This window comes from Pleurodeles waltl, chromosome 4_2 (assembly GCF_031143425.1).
Source record: "Pleurodeles waltl isolate 20211129_DDA chromosome 4_2, aPleWal1.hap1.20221129, whole genome shotgun sequence".
NCBI classification, from domain to species: Eukaryota; Metazoa; Chordata; class Amphibia; order Caudata; family Salamandridae; genus Pleurodeles; species Pleurodeles waltl.
Window position 1 is genome coordinate 285,667,438 of NC_090443.1, and position 25,829 is coordinate 285,693,266.

The 25,829-nt window shown below is 47.7% G+C and overlaps 1 protein-coding gene across 4 annotated transcripts in view; it reads right to left on the reverse strand.

The window, feature by feature from the left end:
* Positions 1–25,829, reverse strand: part of MRTFA (myocardin related transcription factor A) — a 231,153-nt gene that overhangs the window by 174,563 nt on the left and 30,761 nt on the right. For all 4 annotated transcript variants that reach the window (XM_069231149.1, XM_069231148.1, XM_069231151.1 and 1 more), the window contains exons 3-4: positions 11,447–11,684; positions 3,480–3,545 (exon numbers count right to left, since the gene is read on the reverse strand). In XM_069231149.1, coding sequence (XP_069087250.1) covers positions 3,480–3,545; positions 11,447–11,504 — 124 coding nt within the window. In that variant the 5' untranslated portion in view covers positions 11,505–11,684. The remainder of the gene's footprint in view (positions 1–3,479; positions 3,546–11,446; positions 11,685–25,829) is intronic.

A 25,829-nucleotide genomic window follows, 5' to 3' on the forward strand; every position in this document is an offset into this window, starting at 1 on the left:
GACGTTTTTATTAAACAAGTCTCACACTAGTAGCTTATAACATTTTTTTTTACAGAAGGTGCACACCTACTTAAAAAAAAGATATACAAATCGCATCATGAGAAATTTCCCGAAAGGGAATTTTGTGAATTTCACTAGTGTAATTAAAAATGTTCCCAGTACTCAAGGGATTGATTACCTTCCCAAACAACAGAACCGCAAAGTCCTGTCCACGTTTCAAACTGCCTCTCAGAAAGACCTCTTGTCTTTTCAATTGAGAATCCACATAATTCCTAGTCATGAGCGTCATCTTGGCTTTAATGTACATATTACCAATGGCCTGAGGCAACCAGTTGGTTGTCCTCTCTGACGCAGTAACCAAATACATGCACGCTACTATTCTGCACCTTCGGGATTCCTCCACATCGTGATTTATAATCGGCCTTACATACTACTCTCGCACTTGGAAATACTTCATCACTGCTATCCATAGTCAACTAGCCATGTGTAGGTTTCACATCCTCTACAAATAACCACGTAAACATCAGGGGTGTGGCATTCCTTTTGTCTGACATTCAGGACAAATAGTTTGGAGTTAAAAGCAACAGGTTTTCATGTTTTTGTCCACTGGAAATGTAGGCCCAAACCTATGCAGCTCAAGCCCTTTGGTTGTCAGTTTACAATACCACAGTACGGATCTGTAAAAGATGATTGCCTGCCATTCAGTCAAGATGTCTATCCATTTGTATAAATTGTTCCAACAGATATATATATATAGTTCAATATCAGGGTGAACGCTGTAGAGGAATGCTGCGGGTTGCTCGCTCAATCTGCACTGATTGTGGTTTCAGTATAAAGAAATGTGTGTACACCTTTGCAAAATGTAATAACTGACGCTATTAATAATGTTTTCAGATCACAAGCATAAGCATGAAAGTGGCATAAGTGGCTGTTTGCGTTCTAATAAAATGGGCACACAAAAAGTGCAACTTGGATAAAAACAGTTTTGTTAAATGAAATGTGCAACTTTATATACCATTTCTCGGAGGCTTCATTTAGCAAAGTGTTTGATGGTTACGAATAGTAAAGTGCACCTGCAGGTCTGTGTCCTTCCGTTGGCGCAGATTTACGACTTTCAGGAAATTCCAAAGATTTACAAGGAGTATGGTTTCCAGGCCTACTTCTGTGAACTCTTGTGAATTCCATTTTCGCATGTGTAAATATAAATGTGTTTATACGCTCATGCAAAATCTGAAAATTGATTGCAATGTACTCGTCCAACACCAGCCTTTTTACCCTCCCTAGATAAAGTGTTAATGCTGCCTTTGTCATGAGACAATTTCCATCCTCTTCCGGCGTATGAAGAGATTGAAGAGGAGTTGGTGGGTACCCCAAACCATGATAGTTTGTGGATATGCACAGCTCACGTGTCATTCCATCCCTGGAACTACTGCTACTCGTCTAGTCAACTAACAGTCCCTGAATGGAGATTTCCAGAAAGACTACAAAATCAGAGCCTTGGTTCAATCCAAACCCTAATATAATATAAGCCCTAACATTATCAAAGGGCGATTATCAGAGCTCTGCTGCAACTGCCACACTGCACTGCCTGGCACCACAGGGGACAAGTAGAGTTTTTTTTTTTTTTTTTTTTAGGACAAGTACATTTCTGAAGCACACAGTACCCTGGACATATAGGTATTTTGCAAAATTGCACATTGCTGAAAAATGTTTGTAGTAGAAATATTCTATTCCCACATCTTATCAACAAAAGCAAAACATATGTGTAATATGACACCCCACACTCCTTAGTCCATGAATGAATTAACTCACAAGCCTAAAAGCCCATCCCCACAGAAAGTATATATTTATAAACCTATAAATGCCAAAAACTATAAAGACCTTCGTATTCCTGCACCTATGTATACCATATGACTTCATATCACCAGGGGCACAATGTTTGTAGTCCTGGGCTTTGCTATATCAATTTACCTGAAGCTGCATTACTAGTTCACGTCAACTAAAACAACTGGAAACACACACCTCAAACACTGATCTGGATAAGACAAGCTCAGGACTGGAACAGGGTGTCCCCAATACTTAATTTGAGCGGGTGGTTGCCAGTGGGGACCACCGGCACTCATTTCTGGGGACCAGCACTGACTTTTCTGCATCAGAGATTCCCAGCGAGTAAGAGGGGAAAACAAGCAAAGCAGAAAGATGGAGGAAGAGAAAGACGGAAAAACTGTCATAAAGGGAGAAACCACTGACATTTACTTGCACCGGCCGCCGGCTTCTGAGCAGAACTTGAGGCACCGGCACTCATTATTTTACAAATTAAGCACTGGGTGTCCCGGTGACACACATCCATCTAGTAACCTTACCGCTACACCTTTGTTTGAACACGACCCTCCTCTTTCCCACTATGGTGAAATTCTTCTCCAGTCCCCCCACGTAATTATAAATGTTCCCGTCCCTATGTTAGACGCATGCAGCAACACATAAGTGAAGCACACTATGGGAAACGACCCACTATCAATTAGGGTCAAGTCTGCACTATACACAAAATAAAAAATAAGATAATTACGTTTAAAAAAAAAAAGAAAAAAAGTGTAAATGGCATACTGAGCAAGGAAGTGGGTAGAGGGCGCGATTTCTCAAGAATACCAAAGATACTGTGAGGCACGCAGCGGGTGGTAGGGGGGCATGGCTCAGGGAACTTCAGGGGTGGGCTATCTTAGAGAAATGCAGAACACACGGGGTGATTTTTAGAGTTCGGGAAGTGAAAGTGACAGTGGAGGTGGTCACACACGGGAAGCACTGGGGTCGGTTAACGCGCCTCGTTAAAGGAATTCAAAGAGAAAACAAGGCAGAGATGAAATACGGTACAAACTGAAAGAAGCCTGGTCATCGTAGTGCATGGAAACATTCAGCCGTCGGTACATGTCAATCCCAGCATACAGCCAGCCACGCATTCCGCCCTGCCAATGCACCTCAACACCGACCTGTGGCACCTACGGCTGTTCCACAACTGCTACCCACAGACAGCTAACTGGGTGCATCTGCCCGGACCCGCAGCGCCCCTTGGAACCGCACAGCTGTGTCCCAGCAGCTGTCCCAGTACTAGGACCACACCCCTCGGCCAGTGCACCGGCACCCTGCCATGCCGTACACCAAGTTTTATAGTACAGAGACACAGCCCTCTCGGTGCACCTAAGCCCTGCCGTGCACCTAGCTTTGCAGTACCGTGACACAGCTCTACTAGTGCAGCTCAATCCTGCCATGCAGTACCCCTAGTTTTTACAGTACTGTGACACAGCTCTCCCAGTGCACCTCAATCCAATCCTGACCTGCAGCACCCGTGGCTATGCCAGGACCAGGACTCACACACAGCTCAGCCAGTGCCACCCAACCCTGCTGTGAAGCACACCTCTGTCCAGTACTGTCACCCACACACAGCAGGCCCCGCCCCAGAGGTAGAAGTCCTCGATGGTACTCACGTGGCATGATGCCCTGATTCACCAGCTCCTCCCGGGTCCGTCGCTGCTGCAGCTTCAGCTGGAGCACTGCAAAAGTTGAGAAGAGAGGGTCAGAGACAGCATCCCCACCTCACCAGGTTCACGCGCCTGCCGCGGAGGCCAGTGTGCAGCCTGCAGGTGTCCGCTCCTGATCACAGTATGGCTGTTCTGGGGGTTCATGCGCCTGCTGCAGGTGTCCCCGAGTAGCCTGCAGGCTTCAGGTGCACCTCGTAGTACGGCTGTGGTTGAGCAGGGAATCAGAAACCACTTGCAGTACGGCAGCTCAGGGGCTTCTTGCGCCCACTGCATGGGGTCGTGTGATCTGCGGGGGTCTGGTCCTGTTTGCAACCCATGGTAAACATTACATTATAAGATCCTCCCCGGCCAGGAGCCTGAGAGAGAACCAGAAACAGAAGTCCCCCAACTGACAGAAGCAATAGCAGAAGTGACGAAAAGCCACCGCTTCCTGGGAGGCGGGAGTGGGGGAGGAAGCCGCAAACGCTGAAAGCGGGACGATAGATAGACAGCAGGAGGCCGCGCCTAGCGGTGAGAGAGTGGCAGCTGGGCGGTGTGAAGGGGGACCCTTGTGAGTTCACAAGAAATGCCTAGGGCAGAGCTGCATCCCCATAGAAGTCCTTACCACAGTGCAACAGGGCATTGGGCGTCACTGATACACAAGTGTTTTCTTCCACAGGACATTTTAATGGGTGTCACTGCTGCACCTTTATTTTCTCACTTCAAGGCCTCAGCTTACTATGAATGAACACTAGGTGTCACTATAACACCAGAGTCCCCTATTTCCAGAGTCACAGTCAAGGCCATAGTGCAACTGGCCACTTGGTATTTATCACTGCTGCACTGTTGTCTGTTCACTGCAGGACGTCAACCAATGCCATGCTATGAATGGACACTAGGGGACACCATGGTGTGACTGCTCTCTATGGGACGGCAGCCAGTGCTGTACTGTGACTGGAAACTGTCACCGACGCACCAGTGTCTGTTCTTTCTATGACCTCAGCCAATGGGATGCCTTGACTGGACACTGGGTGCTGCTGCTGCACCAGTCACTGCCCTCCCCAGGATCTTAGAATGCCATACTGTAACTGAACACTGGGTGTCACTGCTGCACCAGTGTCTGCTCACTGAAGCTGTCTGCCCTCCTCGGTATTTTAGGATGTCATACCGTGAGTGGATGCTGCGTGTCAATGCTGCACTAGTGTCTGTCCTCCCTGGGATATTTAGGTTGTCATACCATGACTGAAAACTGGGTGTCGCTGCTGCACCACTGACTGCTCACTGGAGGGCTGCCCTCCCCAGGATCTTAGGATCTCATACCTTGACTGAACACTGAGTGTCGCTGGTACACCAGTGCCTGGTCACTGACAGTGTCGCCCTCCCTGGGATCTTAGGTTGTCATACTGTGACTAGACACTGTGTTGATGCTGCACCAGTGTTTGCTCACTGACAGTGTCTGCCCTCCCCAAGATATTAGGATGTCATACCATGACTGGACATTCCGTGTCGATGCTGCACCAGTGAGTACTCACTGACAGTGTATGTACTCACCAGGATATTTAGGCTGTCATACGGTGACTGAAAACTAGGTGTCATTGCTGCACCAGTGACTGCTCACTGCAGGACTGCCTTACCAAGGATCTTAGGATCTCATACCTTGACTGACCACTGGGTGTTGCTGCTGCACCAGTCTCTGGTCACTGACAGTGTCGCCCTCCCTGGGAGCTTAGGTTGTCATACTGTGATTGGACACTGTGGGTTGATGCTGCACCGGTGACTGCTCACTGACAGTGTCTGTCCTCCCCGGGATCTTAGACATACTTTGACTGAACACTGGGTGTCTCTGCTGTACAGTGTCTGCTCACTGCAGGACTGCCAGTGACTTCCCTACCTGGGATCTGTGGATGCTGTAGGTTGATGCTGCATCAGTGACTGCTCACTGACAGAGTCTGTCCTCCCCTGAATCTTAGGATGATATACCATGACTGAACACCGGGTGCCGATCCTGCACCAGTGTCTGCACTCCCCGGGATCTTAGGATGTCAGACCTTGACTGACCACTGGGTGTTGCTGCTGCACTAGGGTCTGGTCACTGACAGTGTAACCCTCCCTGGGATATTAGGTTGTCATACTGTGAATGGAAACTGTGTGTCAATACTGCACCAGTGTCTGCCCTCCCCAGGATCTTAGGATGTCATACTGTGACTAGATGCTGGGTGTTGATGCTGCACCAGTGATTATTCACTGACAATGTCTGCCCTCCCCGGGATCTTAGGATGTCATACCCTGACTGAACACTGAGTATTGCTGCTGCACCAGTGTCTGGTCACTGACCGTGTCACCGTCCCTGGGACCTTAGGTTGCCATACTGTGAATGGAAGCTGTGTGTCGATGCTGCCCCAGTGTCTGTTCACTGACAGTGTCTGCCCTCCCCCAGGATCTTAGGATGTCATACCTTGACTGAACACTGGGTGTTGCTGCTGCACTAGTGTCTGGTCACTGACAGTGTCGCCCTCCCTGAGATCTTCGGTGGTCATACTGTGAATGGAAACTGTGTCAATACTGCACCAGTGTCTGCCCTACCCGGGATCTTAGGATGTCATACTGTGACTAGACACTGTGTTGATGCTGTACCAGTGTCTTCTCAATTAGTGTCTGCCCTCCCTAAGTTATTAGGATGTCATACCATGACTGGACGTTCTGTGTTGATGCTGCACCAGTGATTACTCACTCACAGTGTATGTACTCACCAGGATATTTAGGCTGTCATACGGTGACTGATCACTGGGTGTCATTGCTGCACCAGTGACTGCTCACTGCAGGACTGCCCTCCCCAGGATCTTAGGATGTGACACCTTGGCTGAAAACTGGGTGTTGCTGCTGCTCCAGTGTCTGGTCACTGACAGTGTTGCCCTACTTGGGAGCATAGGTTGTCATACTGCGACTGGACGCTGTGGGTTGATGCTGCACCGGTGACTGCTCACTAACAGTGTCTGTCCTACCAGGGATCTTAGGATGTCATACCGTAACAGAACACTGGGTGTCGCTGCTGTGTCTGCCCACTGATATGGTCTGTCCCCCCTGGGATCTTAGGATTACATACTTTGACTGAACACTGGGTGTCGATAATGCACAAGTGTCTGCCCTCCCCAGGATCTTAGGATGTCAAACCGTGAACAGACTCTCTGTGTTGATGCTGCACCGGTGATTACTCACTGACAGTGTCTGTCCTCCCCTGAATCTTAGGATGATATACCATGACTGAACACTGGGTGTCGATCCTGCACCAGTGTCTGCCCTCCCTGGGATCCTAGGCTGTCATACTGTGACAGGACGCTGTTTGTTGATGTTCCACCACTGGTCACGGACAGGGCCTGTCCTCCTTGGGATGTTTAGGTTGTCATACTGTGAATGAACAGTAGCTGTCGCTGATGCATCAGTGACTGCTCACTGCAGGACTGCCCTCCTGAGGATCTTAGGATGTCATACCTTGACTGAACACGGAGTGTTGCGGCTGCACCAGTGTCTGGTCACTGACAGTGTCACCCTTCCTGGGATCTTAGGTTGTCATACTGTGACTGGACGCTGTGGGTTTATGCTGCACCAGTGACTGCTCAATGACAATGTCTGTCCTCCCAAGGAACTTAGAATGTCATACCATGACTGAACACTGAGTGTCGATGCTGCATCCGTGTCTGCCCTCCCTGGGTTCTTAGGATGTCATACTATGACTGGACACTGTGTGTTGACGCAGCACCAGTGTGTGGTCACTGACAGTGTCTGTTCTCCATGGGATATTTAGGTTGTCGTACTGTGACTGAACACTGAGTGTCGCTGCTACACCAATGACTGCCTGTCATACCTTGACCGAACACTTGGTGTCGCTGCTGCACTAGTGTCTGGTCATTGACAGTGTCGCCCTTCCTGGGATTTTAGGTTGTCATTCTGTGACTGGGCGATATGTGTCAATGCTGCCCCAGTGTCTGCCCTCCCCAGGATCTTAGGTTTGTAAACTGTGACTGGACACTGGGTGTCGATGCTACACCAGTGTCTGCTCACTGACAGTGTCTGTCCTCCCCGGGAACTTAGGATGTCATACCATGACTGAACATCGGGTGTCGATGCTGCACCAGTGTCTGCCCTCCCCGGGATCTTAGAATGTCAAATTGTGACTGGATGCTGTGTCACTATGCTGAATCAGTGCCTGCCCACCCAGTGATCTTGGGGCGTCATACTGTGACAGGACGCCGTGTGTCAATGCTGCATCAGTGTCTGGTCACTGACAGTGTCTGTGCTCCTTGGGATATTTAGGTTGTCATGCCATACCGTGACTGAACACTGGGTGTTGCTGGTGCACCAGTGCCTGGTCATTGACAGTGTCGCCCTCCCTAGGATCTTAGGTTGTCATACTGTAAATGGGTGCTGTGTGTCAATGCTGCACCAGTGTCTGCCCTCTCTGGGATCTTAAGATGTCATACTGTGATTGGGCGCTATGTGTCGCTGCTGTACCAGTGTCTGCTCACTGACTGTCTGCCCTTCCCGGGATCTTAGGATGGCAAACTGTGACTGGATGCTGCGCCTCTATGCTGCACCAGTGCCTGTCCTACCCGGGATCTAAGGATGTCATACTGTGACTGAACGTTGTGTGTTGAAGCTGCACCAGTGTCTGGTCACAGACACTGTCTGAGCTCCCCATGATATTTAGGTTGTCATATCATGAGTGAACATTAGCTGTCACTGCTGCACCAGTGACTGCTCACTAACAGTGTCGTAGGGTGTCATACCGTGACTGAACACTGGGTGTCACTGTTGCACCAGTGGCTGCCCTCCACAGGATCTTAGGTTGTCATACTGTGACTGGACACTATGTGTTGATGCTGCACCAGTGATTTCTCACTGATAGTGCCTGCCCTCCTCCAGGATCTTAGGATGTCATACTGTTACTGAACACGGGTGTCGCTGATGCACAGGTGTCTGCTCACTGACAGTGTCTGCCCTCCCCCAGGATCTTAGGCTGTCATACTGTGACTGGACACCATGTGTTGATGCTGCACCAGTGATTTCTCCTCCGGGATCTTAGGATGTCATACTGTGACTGAACACCGGGTGTCGCTGATGCACAGGTGTCTGCTCACTGGCAGTGTCTGCCCTCCCCAGGATCTTAGGTTGTCATACTGTGACTGGACAATGTGTTGATGCTGCACCAGTGATTTCTCACTGACAGTGCCTGCCCTCCTCCAGGATCTTAGGATGTCATACTGCGACTGAACACCGGATGTCGCTGATGCACAGGTGTCTGCCCTCCCCCAGGATCTTAGGTTGTCATACTGTGACTGGACACTATGTGTTGATGCTGCACCAGTGATTTCTCACTGACAGTGCCTGCCCTCCTCCAGGATCTTAGGATGTCATACTGCGACTGAACACCGGATGTCGCTGCTGCAGAGGTGTTTTCTCACTGACAGTATCTGCCCTCCCCCAGGATCTTAGGTTGTCATACTGTGACTGGATGCTGGGTGTCGCTGCTTCAGTGGTGCTGCTCCCTCCAGGACCAGCTGCTCCCGCAATACACACGGGTGAGACGCGGGAGGGGGAGTTTGCGGTGTGGGGGTGCGAGCAGTCTCAGAGTGACAGCCTTCGCTGATCAGTGGCCGGGGGACTTTTTATAGAAGTCCAAGAATAACGCGGCTCATGTCTGTTTATCCACAAGAGGAAGTGAAAAGTCAGAACGAAGTATAACTGCGTGAGGTGGGAGGCAGAGCCTGTGCGTGGTGTCGTCAGGCGCCCCTGTTCTGTGGAACTCTGTAGCGTGAAAGAGTTGACAGAGTCCGTGTGTGAGTTAGCAGAGGAGCAGAGCGGCTTTGTATGTGAGGGTAGATCGCTCGACACTGCGTGAAGGTGATGCTCTAACACTGTGCGAGGGTGTCACGACGAAGCTCTCTGCGTGTGCCAGTAAGCCGAGCCACCCACAGTCCCCGTGCGTGACTGTCAAACACTATCGCCGAGTGTACGCGTGACACGCGGGTGCTCTCTGTCCGAGTATCTTAGCGTGAAGGGGAGGCACTAACTGATGCTCTGGGAGATGAACACTCAGTGGTGGCTGGTCGATTCTGAAAGTGGTGAGCCGTAAGAGCAATTCATGAATTTGGGTGAGTGAGCGTAGTGCTCAAACTGAGCTTTTCCAGTGGGGTTATGCGGGATTCTCTTCCCGAGAATATGTTAAAACCTTGGGGTGAAATAGTGCATTTTCCGGCACAATTTCTTTGAAAATGCAATAAGAACTGTTTTTTCCAATTTTTCAAAGGGTAATTCATAACATTTTTTGTTCACGGTCAGGTTTGCCAATGGAGTCTGACCTAATCAAAGGCAACACCTACACCAGGCTCGATGGCTTAGTATCTCCACCTTTAGTGTAAATGGGAGGGGCACAGAAAAACCCATCTAATGGCCAAATTGGACAATGTAACAAAAAAGCTTGGGATCAATCCCAGATTCCCTGGTTCATTATATTGTGTGTTCCTAGGGAAAAGGCCACGTTTCACTGTGCCTTTTTGTCCTTTATCAAACCAATTAAAATAATAAAAGACAAAGACCACAGTGAAATAAGACCATTGCCTAGGATCGCACGACTTAGTTAAGCAGGAAGTCAGGACTGATAGAGCATCTTGAATTAGTCTGTGCTAAACCTCTCTAGCAGTTTTCAAGACCACACAACTAGCATCGCAATCTAGGCCACATATAAGGTGCATATGATGAATCACTCGTCTGTCATGGTTAACTAGCATGGTTATTCTGTTGGTGGGGTGAGTGGCAAAAGCCCTCATGTTTAGAGGCTATCACCTTCTAACAAACACCATTCACTGTACTGCACAGTCTAATTGAGAAAACTGAAATAGTTTTGCATGTAAAATGAATGCAGTATTTCTTTAACATGCAGAATTATTTCAGTTTAGTACACTACACATACATTCATATTTTTCACCTTTATAGGAGGCCCAATCAGTTTTATCTGCTGCCCCATGTGTGTTCCCCTAAAACTCAGCTCTAGATACACCCCTGCCTCTGATTCACGCCCTCCCATTCATGATCGAGAGACCCGTCTGCTCTCCAGCTGACACCACTGCTCCCTGTGTGAGAGACAGACATGCCTCCCCAGTGTGCAGCACTCTTCCCACATGTGAGGGTGAGACACTCGGACTCTCTGGGGTGTGAGGGTGAGACACAGGCTCTCAGGGATTTGAGGGTGTGACACTCGGACTCTCAGGGAAGCGATGGTGTGACACTCAGACTCTCAGGGAAGCGATGGTGAGACACTCAGACTCTAAGGGATGTGAGGGTGAGACACCCAGACTCTAAGGGATGTGAGGGTGTGACACTCAGACTCTCTGGGGTGTGAGGGTGAGACACTCAGGCTCTCAGGGAAGCGAGGGTGTGACACTCAGACTCTAAGGGATGTGAGGGTGGGACACTCAGACTCTAAGGGATGGGACACTCGGACTCTCAGGGATGTGAGGGTGGGACACTCGGACTCTCAGGGATGTGAGGGTGGGACACTCGGACTCTCAGGGATGCGAGGGTGGGACACTCGGACTCTCAGGGATGCGAGGGTGGGACACTCGGACTCTCAGGGATGCGAGGGTGGGACACTCGGACTCTCAGGGATGCGAGGGTGGGACACTCGGACTCTCAGGGATGCGAGGGTGGGACACTCGGACTCTCAGGGATGCGAGGGTGGGACACTCGGACTCTCAGGGATGCGAGGGTGGGACACTCGGACTCTCAGGGATGCGAGGGTGGGACACTCGGACTCTCAGGGATGCGAGGGTGTGACACTCGGACTCTCAGGGATGCGAGGGTGTGACACTCGGACTCTCTGGGGTGGGGGGGGGGGTGAGACACTCGGACTCTCTGGGATGGAAGGGTGAGACACTTACCGTTTTTCCTCTCACTCAGGGGAGGCTCTGGTGCCCCCGGGGTAGCCGTCAGTTCCATGTCTGGCTGTAGCGAGAGCTCCTGCAGCTCGTTGGCCACGGCCTCACTCTGAGGGCTAGGCGCCTCGAGGTGCCCCGCCTCAGTCTCACTCGCTGTGCCCCCCTCCAACCCCACCCTGGAGGCCGAGGGGGGCAGCCGCTGCACCCCCAAGAAATCCACCCTGGCTTTCGTGACTGCAGCCTGGTGAAAGAAAGAAGAGAGAAGCGAGAATGAGCATAACAACCGGCGACACAAAAAGTGCACAGATCTCACAAACAGCAGACCCATCACTCGGGGCTAACAGTTCATGCAGGCTTAGAGAAGCAGATATATCCCTCAAGTTACAGCGCGCTCAAGAGCCCAGAGAGCGGTGCTATGTCTCGAGGCACATAGATTACATATGCTCAGACAGCAGATTGACCCCTTAGCTTTAACAGTTCAGACAGCCTCGGCAGCAATGCTACACCCCACGGTACACAGATCTTGCAGGCACCGACAACAAAACTATAGCTGGAGGCACACACATAATAGAGGCCCCGAGAGCAGACATGTCCATTAGGTTTAATAGGTCTTGCATTCTCAGAACGCAGAGCTTTCCCTTGGATTGTAAAGAGGTTCCATGCAGCCGAGCTAAACTTCGAGCTATAAACACTCTACAGAGATGGCAGAGCTATCCCACGGATTACACATATCTTAAAGGGGCAGAGATGTGCCTCAGGTGAAGGACGTATGAAAGACAGCTGAGATACTGCTTGGAGAACAAGGATGTGGCTGCTAGCGCCGGCCTACAAGTTACAGATGGTAGAGCTATCCGCGGTAAAACACGGGGACCGACATCCGGCTCTTGAGCTACACTCTTAGTACAGAAAGTACAGCTATTTCCTAGGGTTTGGTAGATCTGCACATGCTGGGGCCCGTCACTGGCTCCGCAGGGCACCGGGGGCTGGATCTGGTCCACAGCGGTGCAGGGAATTCCACTGCCACTACCTCCCTTCTTCAATGCACGCACCGGCTGCGTGCTTCCCCCTGCCTGGGCCTGCCCAGGCTTCCAACAATTCCACAGATAAAAAAAATAGGAAAACCTAATCCAAAACACCAGAATACAAGGCAATATCACCCAAGGTGGACAGCTAAGATTCATATCTTTTCCTAAGAGGAAAGCCGGATCTTATATAATTTAAAATGGCATGTCAAATTGTAGGGATTCCCAAGCATTGCAAGAATATTAAGCCCTCATTGTGATGCCTCAGACTCATGCTGCGCAAAACAGGAACCAGGAAAGAACATCTGGGTTCAGACTACAGGGTACGAAGCAGCATAAAGTGACCTGTGCATTGCGTGGCAATATTACACACACAGGGCGGGAGAACGGAGTGCCATAACTCTGACAAGGGAAAAACAAACTTACGGTGCAGCGTACTCATTCTCACAAGAGTTAGCCAGTGGCAATGAGTGGGGCTGACAATCCAACCTAGATACGGCTCGGTACCACAAGTTACATTAGATGTTGCATATTTAACAACTGATTCCTTAGCCTGGGCCACTTCCATAGGAATGTTGCTACGGTACTCTCTGATGCATAACTTATGTTTGGGCCCAATAATGCAGGGGCTTTCAAATAACTTGGTAAAACCTAATTTTTGTAATGAGCCTTTCAAGTATGAAATCCACAATACGCAGTCTGACGGATCAAATGGCAGGCAGTCAGCAAAACATGTTCTGGTTAAACCAGCTTCCAATGTGCTCCATATTTTAACCCAAAGCAATAAGTGGGCCACACCAATCAGGTCTTCTAAAAATGTTAATCCTAGTTCTTCATGGTATATTAGGGAGGCGGTGCCTCCTGGTAGGTGCAGAGATCTGCGGTTAAAACGATTTTCTGCTCTTTGAAGAATATCAACATTGTTATAACCCCACTGGCCATCCCATACGTTCCCACCGCTAAGCACTTGCTCCTATAGAGACTCAACATCTCTGCTATTGTTTATGCTTTTTGGCAGATTTAAAGATCGCATCAATGTTCCTGTTCAGTGACTGGAGTCCGGATGTTAGTGGTGAAGACCAACTAAGGGTTTGAGTGAAAGGAATCCCTAAATATTTTAAGCCCTTCACCTTTGGTAAATTACACTCCACCCATGTTAAAGCAATTGGACTTTGTACCAGGTGGACAGCATGTCAAAATATAGGATTTAGTATACTTTACTTTGAGGTCTAAATCATTCATATATGCTAAACACAAGTCCAAAAGAATCTGAAGATCATCTGTTGGGTGGGCATTTAGCACCGTATCCTCTGCACAGAATAGGATGGGGATAAGCTTATCCCCCATGCGGGGGACATCCTTCTCGCTTTTGGGCAAGTAGTTGTTTATCCCATTTATTTATATAAACAAAGGTTGCCAAAATACACCCCTGCCTAACTCCCCGCATGCAGCAAAGTTGGGGTGACCGCTCTCCCAAAGGGCCATACTGAACCGTATCTATGTCTTGCTGTAACTGGCTAATAAGTGTTAAAGGTTCAGTCTCTACCCCCGTTTTTGCCATTTGATCCCTTAGCTTGGAACGGCTGACCAAGTCAGAGCTCTTGACAAATCAGTGAAAGCCAACTGCACAGAACTCTTTTGCACTTTGACACATTTCACCACAATTAGGTAGAGGTTTAGGCATTGTTCAATACTACCTATACCAGGCCTAAATCCAGATTGGACATCTGTCAAAGTATTATTGGCCAGGGCCCACTCATCAAGGTGGGACTATAAAACACATCCAATAATTTTGGCACTAGATTCACTGAGGGAAATGGGCCGGTATCAGCTTGGCTTGGAGCGGTCCCTTTTCTTAAATTTCAGGGCTATAGTGGCATACCTCCAGGAATCTGGAATAGGTCCCAGAACAACTGATCTAAAAGCATTTGTAAGTGGTGGAGCCCACATGTAGATGTTAAATTTAAAGATGTCAGCTGGGACACCATCCGGACCCAGGGCCTTAACCTGGAGTGCATTTATTCATTGCTGCAATTACCTCGTGAACTTCAATCAAATTGTGAAGTTTGCGAGGTTTATTGGCCAGACAACAACTAAACCCATCCATCTTGTACGTTTCTTTGTGGGTGAAAATGTGTGTAAAATGGGGCACCCAGGCGTCCACTGGAATGAGATTATCAATACTAGGTGTGTCTGTTTTCTTGAAGAAAGGCCTGTTGACCACTCCCAGAATTTGGAGCTATCCTTAAGTCTACCTCCCATTTCCAGATCTTCCCAAGCTTTTGCTCTAATTTCCACTTTTCTTACTTCTAGGATCTGCTTATATTCCTTCCTGACATTCTTGACATTGCAGGCGATTTGAGGATTCCTCTTCACTGACCCCCCCATCAATTTCCCATGAGCAGCAAAACAGGCTGTATCAAACCATCATATGGTGCTGTCACTCTAGCAGTTGCAGGAGATGTACGACCATTTGAGATAGACCTACAAATATCTGCAAACTCTGATTGGATCTCTTCAATACTTGAACCGACTATCAAGTGCACCATGATAGTAGCTCAAGCAATTCCAGCTATAGCTTGTTCGAAGGCCACTGGGTCAACCCTGTTCCTATTTCGTTGCACTCCCTTATTCTTAGAAAAAGTCATATTATCTGATCTTTTAGATTTAGGGATTTTAATAAGGAAACCCAGGGTAATCACAAACGAATTATGGTCGCTTATGCAAGTGTCGCAACCACAAAATCATTTAAAAACAAGATAATTCAGAAGATAAAAGTATATGGTCTATGGTACTCCCAGCATGGCCTCCTGTAAAAGTTGGAACACAGGGTCTTTGAAGCCACAAATATCAGCTCTGACGACCAGGATATATTTCAAGAGTAATTCATTCAAGGCCTCATCATAGAGTGTATGGACAAAATGTGTTGCACTTTCACATTTATAATTGAAAAGCGCAAACCTAAGTATCGGAACACATACAAGTAGCAATAGTAAAGTCACTGACCCATATAATTTAGACAACATGATCAGTAGTTGTTGAAAAAAGAAAAAAAAAAAAAAAAAAAAAGAACACACTAAATAATCATCCAGTTGGTTGATTATGTTCCTTGTCAACTGGGTGAAAATAGTGTAATAAAAGTTAATTGAGAGAATATCACAGTCAACAGAAAAAGATAAAAGGGTGACCAAAATGGGGAGAATAGGGTCAATTAACAGAGAAAAGACTAGCAAGGCCTCCTCTCAATCTACTCGCCTTAGAAGGTATTGCAGGTCGATAAAAGGCATGATACCCATCACTATGAAAATCCTCCATCATCCAACAATTAATATTGTGAGCATTTATAAAACCAACCTAGTCCGGGTTTGACAGTTTCAACCAGGCTCTGGCAATATTCCAGGAGACAATACTTATCACACTCATGCCGGGGTTTGTTGAGGGCTTATCTAACAGAGCTGCATCCAAAATAGAAGGTTAAGAGTTGCGGGGATCAATTTGAAGATGATAGTACTGAGAACTATGTAGGCCTCCAATAGCTGCTGCCTTAACAGTGTCATTGTTCACAGATGAGGACTCTAATTTTTTATTGACAGGGATCAAAGAAGAGTGGCATTAGTCAATATCTTCTAAAGAAGCCAATGGTTCAAAAGAGTCATGGGTCGCTATGCTGTATCTGTGTAAAATATTTTAACAATTGGTTTCGCCATTATATACTCTAGAGATAACTGATTGTCTATAAAAAATAACCCAGTGGTAACACCTGAATAGAGCCTGGTGAATAAAACAGATTTTCAAAGAAGTCTAAAAATGATTTCACCATCCTAGGGAACCTAAAAGTCGCTATAAACACAGTCTTCCGTTTGATTCCATTCAACTAAAACCAATCCACAGTGTTCTTCTGACCATCTGGATGTCAGATGAGAAATCAAGAGACCAACCAGTCTTACTTTTGAGCCAGCAGATTACTTTATTTTTCAGGCTCACAAAATCTTCATGGGTTGAGGGAGAAACAGTTGGAACAGATTTTTAAACCAGGATATATAGGGTGCAGTCGGGTGGAAGTTGATGAAAGTGATCATCTTTCTCCATGGATTTAGAAATGTCAGTACTTTCAGCAATCTCATCTCAGCCAGGGTTGGCTGACGACTTGGTTCCCTTCTTGCTATTGTTATTATTCTTATTGTCTTTTACACCCATTGAACGATTATTTGCAAAATACTGGAGGTAAGGAGGGCTCAGCCGATGGCACCTCACCCCAGGACCTGCAGAATCCAAAGTATGAAGGTAGAGAGTTGACAACATTACCTAATTTAGCCTCAATAACCCCTAAACGGGCATACATATGTTCAAACTTGCTCGATATGAGATCCGCTCTAGAGGCCTTAAGGTCACGGACAAGAGCATCAAAGCCCCGGACGAGGACATCCCTATCAGCCTGCTCCTTTAAAGGCGCTGGGGTTGGAGTTGTAATCCAGAGTCTCTTGGATTTAGAGCTTACTGTAGGTCTCTTTCTTTTCTCAGCCTGGCCCTCAAATCTCTTACTAACCCTGTGCACATTTGCTCCTCCCCCTGGGAAGCTGTAAATACAGGAGAACAGAATGCAACTGCCGCTGAAGTTTTCTTAATTGGGGCGATAGGATCATTAGCGTCATTATTTGGGTTCTTCCTCTCATAGATTAAGTAAGGCTTGCATGACAATTTGGGGGCAATGAAAGAGACTGCGGTCCGCCAGCTAGATCCTTTTAGAGATCATCCTGACTGCTTCCTGCAGAAGCCAGTCAAGGGTAGTCGCAGTACTCCCAGAAGCAACCGCTGTTGTTTTATGCTTTCCCATGTCTTACAGAGGCAAACAATCCTCCAGCAAAAGGAGAGACAAGACGACGAGCAGTTTCAGCGAGCCAACAAGGGTAGTAAAAAAAGGTCAAACAAAGCACTTTTTCTCAGCGTTAAAACCGTTACACGAGCAGCCAGTTTACAAAGTTTCTTAAAGAACCCCCAAAAAAGTCATATCGATCTTACCAAACTGGTAAATCCCTAATGCAGTGCCACGGGGGGGGGGGTCCTACCCCTTCCTGTCGCTGACAGAAGCATAACGGGCCTGCCCTTGAACCGAGGTTCGCCCGGGCGCCTAGGTTCAACTGCCTCACTTTTGGAAATTGCCCTTTCTGCAGGGTAATACCCAAACCTTTTGCCTTTCTCCTCCTGCTTTTCAGACCCTCTTTTTTTTGGCTTTAGGAGTCTGGGCACTTTACCACTACTAATCAGTGCTTAAGTGCATGTGCTCCCCCTGCTAAAACTTGGCATGATTGGCTTACACCTGTTTGGCTCATTTAATTTACTTGTAGGTCTCTGGTACAGTGGCATCTGAAATACCCAGGGCCTGTAAATTAAATGATACTAGTGGGCCTGCAGTGCACCTTGCACCACATACAGAAGTAGCCTTTCAAACCTGTGTCAGACCTGCACCACAGGGCTTGCGTGTGCAGTTTACCTGCACACTGACTTGGCAAGTCAAACTACTTGCCAAGGCCTAAACTCCTTTTTAACTACACCTAAATTAATCCTAGGGTAGACCCTAGCTAGCCCTATGGGCAGGGTGCTGTGTAGGTGAAAGGTAGGGCATGTACCTTCATTGTGTTGTACGTCCTGGTAGTGACAAACAGCCTATTTGGTTTCTCAATGCTGTGAGTGCCGCCTCTCATAGGGCTGCATTAGGAAATGTCCATGCATATGTCTAAGTGGTATCTTCTGATCTATGAGGAGCAGCGTGGGCATGGTGAATATGGTTGGAATGGTAGTGAGAAATGCTGCTTACCGGTGTAGGTTGATTTTTTATTACTATTGTAAAAATGCCACTTTTAGAAAGTGGGCATCTCTCTGTGCTTATTATCTCTTGCGCTTTGAAGCCTGACTCCAATCCACGTCAGGACGAAAGCTCCACTTGGTGCTTACTTTGCAGACAGCCATAACACAAGAAGGGCTGGGTGGGACAGAAGAGGCACCTGCGGAATTATAGTCTTCCTGTGCTGGAGATAGAGTGTGACGTACACACCTTACATGTGAATGGGCTGTGTCCTGCACTCACACAATGGATTGATTACCCCCTACTGTTGTCTGGAGACAGGGCTGGGTTGAAAGGCTGTTATCCGTGACTTAAAAGGACTCCTTTGAAGTTACCCCCTGAACAAAGGCATTTTTGAGTATAAGCAGAGATCTTGCCTCCTCATGGGCAGCGTACATTTGGAACTGGGACCGAACCTCTGCCAGAGGGACTGCTGGACTGTGCAAAGGACTCATCTGGACTGTTCTTCTTTTGCTGCCCTGCTGCCTGGTGTCTACTGTGAGGCCCAAAGAACTTGTCTAGATTGCTCTTCTGCTTGTTGCCCTGGTGCCAGCCTGTTCCCTGACTTGGTCCCAATTGAGACACACGGAAACACTGTGATATTGTATGGACCTGGGACACAAGATGCTGCTGGAAGGACTCACCAGGAACCGCCTTGGGAAGAACAGCCACTACTTCCATCAGGACCTTTGTGCTGGTCTTCTTGCCTGGGCCCTGCAGCCTTGTGCCCCTCAGCTGTCTCCAGGGAATGGGTAGTGTCCCCCCTTTCTCCCTGCATTTATGTTTCTCTAGCGCGGTTTTCTTTTTATGGGAAGAGGTGGGCACGAATAAAGTGCTCCTTTCTGCGCTGTCCCAGCACGTGAAGAGCGATTAATGCCCATCTGAAACAGCGCGTATAGAGAGCTTCATTTTTTAGTCTGCTGCAGGAGCAGGGAGCGCCCCCTATCACTGTGGTTGTGCTCTCCCCCCTCATTTCCGACGCAGGAGAAGCACAGGAGAGCCCGCCGGCAGCCTCCTGTCGAACGTGGACATAGCGCTCATTCCTTGGTGCCACGGGGGGACCAGCGGGTACTTACGGACTGAGATAGAGCCGCAGGGACGGCCTAGCTCCACTCAGCTGCCCCTTGTGCCTTTGTGTGTGCCTCTGATGAGGAGACAGTGCCACAGCCAGGAGAGTAGGTTGCCGGTAGAGGGGCTGAGGGAAGAAGAGCGTGGTGCCTCTGTCTCCCCTGTGGGCCCGGAGGATCTGGAGCTGGGCCGAAGACAAAGAGTCTCAGAGTGGGCCGCTGCGACGAGCTACATCAAGTGTTCATGGGCAGCTCACCCCCTCTGGAATCGTGTACCGGGAGCCAAGGGAAGGTCCCCCCTTTCCGGTCCCTACTGAGGGTAAGCCCCTCTGTTTATTCTTGGCAGCAGAAACATACAGCTGGCAAGACTGGAAGAGAAGCTTTGACTGAGGTCCCGTGCCTGCCCAGCCTGTTGATTATTGTAATCGCAGTAGTAAGCACACAGGGGCTCCTGCGGCCTACGTGGAAGTATATCTGTGCAAGGGAGCCTTGGCTTCCTAGACTTACGGCCAGGACAGGGAGGAATCCTCATCGGAGGTCCCGATCCTGCTAATGCTTTCCCTGAGGTATTTACTGCTATTGTGTAGTCGAGGTGCATGTGCACCGGCCCTGTGTGTTTATACGGGCGATTTTAGAGACAGATGTCCCTAAGAGGTATGTGATGAAGGATCTTTCATGTGCTTGTGCCTTGTATTGGCATGCGTGATAAGGTTTTATATGACTACGGAAGTAAGGGACTGGTTCACTCTATGTGCATTCTTGGTCATAATGATGACCTGAAAACTACTTGTTTAGCAGAGGATTAGTAATCTTTGCGATGATCTGACAACTGCTCTCTAGCAGGGTACTAGTGATCTATGTGACAATCTGACAACTGCCTGAGTTGCAGAGTACTACTGATTCGTGTAATTTTTGGCCTAATAATGATTTATTCAATACAGTATATTTTTATATAACTTTTTGCAGAGTTTCCTTTGTGGTGTATTTATAGCGGCATTATACACATTGCCTCTGGGATAAGTAGGACTGCTCGTGCCAAGCTACCAAGGGGGTGAGCAGGGGTTAACTTGGGTGTGGAGCTCCCTTGCCCTGACTAGAGTGGCAGCTCCTGCCTGCCTGAGGGGCCTACCCTAAGGAACCCCATTTCTAACACTCAGGCTGGCGCCCGCAAATGGTGGTTTGATGTACGTGTTTTTCAAGTGTTTTTTTTTGTTGTTGTTTTTTTTTTAATCCACAGATTGCACATGGCGGAGTGGGGAGCAGTGCACTAGGTCTTCTTTGATTTTTTTTATAAAATTTAAGTGTATGCCCTACGCCTGGACTCGGCTCATTAACATCGCATGCCTTAATTATGTGATTTAAAACAGAAAGGTAGAGGCTTCATTCTTGCGTGCTGGTTTTGCACCAAGCTAACTGCGCAACACCATCTGAGGTAGTATGGAGGGCACCGACCAACTCAAAATCTGCTTGCATAGTACTTCTGCCCCGTCTACAGGGGTCACAATCTCTGGCCAAAGAAGGTGCTCTTCCGTGGCAGAGAGGAGGCAGCTCATCTTCATGGATCACCTTCCCCTCACTGGTCACCGGGTTGTGGTTCCAGGTCTTCCATGGGGGAAGGAGGGACCATTCTTACCAGGGAGAACCGCAGTGCATACAGGGACTTCATGTCCGACACAGTGTGTGACTGGCCTAATATTGTGTCAGGCCACTTCCTCCTTGCTGGAGTCCCCGCCATGAGGCACAAAGAGGCACTCTTCCAGGTGGATAACGCACAATGTATTAGAGGGCAGGGAGTGTCCAGCTCCCTTCAACTGAGGACTGGCACAGCAAACAACTCACTTATTAGTTCGTCAGGCCACTTCCTGTCCTCTAAGGCCCCAGGAACAAGTTCCACAAATAGACCCTGTTTTATTGTAAAGATTGCAATGTAGGTGGAGGTCACAATATATTGTTACTCTTTTGTCCGAGGCCTGATAGCCCACGCTCGGAGCAGTGGTAAAAACCCTATGCAGACATGCAAGGCTAAAAGCTGCCCTATGGGTCCGTGTACACCTCACACTCACCAGCACATCCAGAACTATATATAAGGAGGCTTTGCAGCAAGAATCGGAGATACATTTGCCCTTTTTTTGTAACCATTGCCCCAGAAGTGTCACTGTAGCTCAGAGATGTTATGCTTCTAGTCACACTTTAAGTCTTTCATGGAAACGTGTATACCCGCTGCCCCTGACAGCACTACCACTACGTGCATCGAACTGGGACAACTTGCATGAGCTCCAACTTTGGCCCCGATGACGACCCCACACCACAGTTGAGATATTAAGGGGTTGAAACGTCAATTATATTCCCTGAACAGATTATTCCTGTGAAACTGGTTTAAAATGTATACCTCTGTAATGTTGCACGTTTATGCTGAACTATTAGGTTTGTTTTAATTTCATTTGATTCCCGTGCTACTGCACTTCCTAAGTTAATAATAAGTACTGTGCCCCTACACCTATTTTTGTATTCACTCGTCAAAAAACCACACACGCACGAATTTTGATAGACTTCAAATTCTACTTTTATTATTTATACAACAACCTCGGAAGCAGGGTCTGAATTATATGCAAGATGCTGTATAACTGGTATCTTACCCCAAGAAACTCCAATACATGCAGCACCAGAAAAGAACGGATCAAAGTTGGAGATAGAGTGGAAGGGAGGTGATGTGTTACAAGTGTGGTAATCATGTCCACGACTACAAATGCAAATGTTCTGGAAGAAGGTACTGAGTCCTATTAAAAACTCGCTGGTATACCATGTTCCGGCAGATCTGGCTATTGAAGTGCTAGGACTGAGACGGAGTACTACAATGCACTTTTCGAACAATGATTGAATATGGATCACAATATATTTTATCAGCTGTCAAACAACTCACAGCTGCTAAATAGGACAAGACACCTTCTTTCCATAGATGAAATTCTAGTAATCGAAATGTCATTTAGGAGCTGGGAGAGATAAATTAAAACAAAGAGAAAAGAAATTGGAAGAGACGCGTTGACCATTTACGTCACAATTCATTGTTGGTATAATGGCCTAAACCTTTGTGTGCGTTGACCCACTGGTGGGGCTCATGATATAACACACTTGACTTCAAGGTTTACCATTACCATTTTGAATATTATACGTGTCAAAGAGCAACTTTAAGATACTCGTCCCGTTAGCATTTTAGTGGCACTGTGTAGCTCCAATGTCTACTCTCCCCTGGTGAGGGACAGGCATCAAGAGAGCCTTAAAAACTGTACATGTCGCTAGGAGTACTACAGACTGTCTCATAATCCTGATGTCTACTCCATTGTAATAAGAAAAATGGTAAAAAAATAACCCACAGTCCTTGCTAGCTCGTTAAGTAGATATGCTGCATTACAAGCTCTTAAAACCGTGTAAATGTACTGAAAGGCAGGGCCCCCATATTAACTATTGGGTTGCCATGTCCCATGCAAGTCTGGGGCAGCAGGCGTCATCTGAAAATCTGCAGAGAGTACGTCCTTCAACTAAGGCTGTTCTCAGATTATTGAAAGAGAAAGGGTGCGCCTTGATGGACATTCCCCCCTTCTGCTGCATTTGCTCTCCCACGCTGCCTGATTATTCCTCATTTTTTTGTTGCTGTTCCTTATTTTTTCACTGCTGTTATTGATTTTACTCATCGTTCCACATTTTTTTCCACAGTTGTTATAGTTTTAGTTTTCATAGCTTGCTTTAAATTGCTATTATCGTCATGGCATCCGCTGTACTTTGCATTTTCTGCTGTAAAATTTGTATTCTTGTTTGTAACATTGTGTCCTGCACTTTAACTCTGTATCTAGCCACTAATCTGTGTTTCTCCTGCGGTTTACCTTTGTATCTCTTTAGCCCTACTGTACTCTCGGTTTTTAAATTGCTGTTTTCACCTGTTTGGTTGTTTTTCTGTTTTCGGCTTTCTACGCCACTTCCCACACTGGCGCTTGCTCTTCCTGCCATTTTTCGCCTGCTTCCCACCTCCAAGCACCCCTCCTTCCTCCCAGGACCTACGTATTGCCCAGCACCAGGAACCCTGGTTCCCCACTCACACAATGCTACACTGCCTCCGAGCTGTGTGCCCTCGAACCTGCAAGAACAACTGCTGCAGCATCTCGCCACAATCTACAGAAGGACCTTCCACCTATCGGCACTGCCTCTTCGCCTGCATCCCTGGGGAACTGATCACATGTCAACCACTACCACGCCGACCAGTTCCACCCCAGATCATGTCCACTGCCTCCTACTTAAAGCACAATACCTCTGCAAGCACACCACTGAGATCACCATCTTCTCCCTCACCCCCAAAGTCATCTTCTTCACCAAAACCTGGCTCAAACCTGCATCGGTGCCCAACAGCTACAAGATAATATACTGAGGCCACGTCGACAAACATGGAGGCAGAATCGCCATCATCCGCAAGGAAGCCATACACTGCACCATCACAGCATACAATATCACCCCAATCATGGAGCACCTCAACTTTCAACTTCACACCAACGCAAAACCACCATCAGAGGCACGCTCCCCTACAGACCCCAAGGACCCCATCTTCTGCCACGCGATCCCTGTTTTCATTACACCACTCGCCATCGACTCCAAGCACTACATCTTCCTCAGAAACCTGACAACACCAACACTGCCAACATCCTTGAAAGCATGAACACTCTCGGCCTCACTCAAGGAGTCACCAACACGATGTACAAAGCAGAACACACACTCAACCCCAACTTCACAGCCAGCGACATTCAAGTATAGCCACATCACTGAACTCACCTGGACAGACCACTCCATCGTCCACTTCACCATCACAGGTCCCCCAGCACCACCACCAAACCGCCCAGCACCCCTTACTGAAGCTTGAACAAAGTATCAGAGAGCCAATAGACCAACACTGTCAACTTCTACCACCAGGACACCTCAACCAACCTAGAACAAGCTCTCAAAACGTCTCCGCCAGGATCACCCACAGAGTAGCCCCCATCAAGCCGTCAAGACCAAAGATGCCCTCCAAACAGGCCAGCTGGTATACCACGAAACTAAGAACTACAAAACGCAACTGCAAGCAACTAGAAAGAAGATGGCGTTCAAGCAAGGACATCACAGACCGGGCATCCTATAAAACATCATTCAACCAATACTACCAACTCCTGAAAAGGACAAAAAAGAGCACCCTCGCCAACCGCACTGAGGCCAGTGCCAACCACAGCAAATAGCTATTCAACATCATCAGAGAGTTCTCCAACCCATCAGCTCCCGAAAGCATTAGGAAAGTGCCCCTTTTTGACATGGTCACCCCTACTTTTTGCCAGGTAATTGATGCAATTTTAAATGAAAGTGCACTGGGTTCCTGCTAACCAGGTCCCCAGTGCCAGATCTCTTTCCCTAAAAGTGTGCAATTGTTCCCCAATTGGTAAAACACTTGGCCTCCCTCTAAGTGCCTAGTAAATGGTACCCCTGGTACCTAGGCATGAGTACCAAAGAGGGTCGCCAAGGGCAGCAGCATGTTTTGTGCCACCTTCCGGGAACCTTCACCTGGCACATGCAGACTGCCATTGCAGGCTCTGAGCCTTGGTGCAGCTAAAAGTAAAAACACGACATGGCACACAGCTTGTGTGCCCTGTCCCCTAACTGTGTGCAATATATATAAGTTACCCCCAACAGCAGGATTTACATCTCTAAGGCATGGTGCATTATATTGCATGCTATGCCCTTGTTGATTCTTTAAAAAAAATGTTTTATTGTAGATCCAACAACATACAAACAAGCACTGTAGCTGTTGATCGAATTATTTGAATCGTGAGACCCCCCCCTACACTGGATCCCACATACACAACTGACAAAATGACGGCAGTATCAGGGCTGGAGCACAGCTGAAAATTTCCGATCTCTCATTACTCCCTCTTTTTGAGAGTGTGGCAAGCTTATTACGGAGTGACTTCTGTTCGTCGGGGCTCTCGACCCAGTCCCAGCAAAAAGTGGTACAAAAGCCATGTCAAAACAAAACACACAATGATGAAACCAAAGACTCACAAAAAAATGTTGGATCAATTGGCTTTGCTAGTGCTTCTTTAGTCCCATAATCTTGTTGAAAATGGTCACAAAGATTTTCCATTAGAAATATTTTTTCGAAATACTAACATTCATCAACACATTTTACTAAATGACGCATCAAAGAAATAGCACCTAGTAGCGAAACATTTTTTTCCTACTTGCATCTTTTTCTGAACATTTCAGTTTGAAAGCAAAGAATCATCACTCTTCCATACAAGCTTCTGCAAACATTTGCATCTAATCAGAGAGCATTCTGGGAGCATTTTACTTAGCCTCATATTGTTAAACTTTTAAAACGTCTCAATACTACTTTTTTTTTTATAAGAACCACTGTCAGTAGTGCAGTGTGACCTTAAAACGTT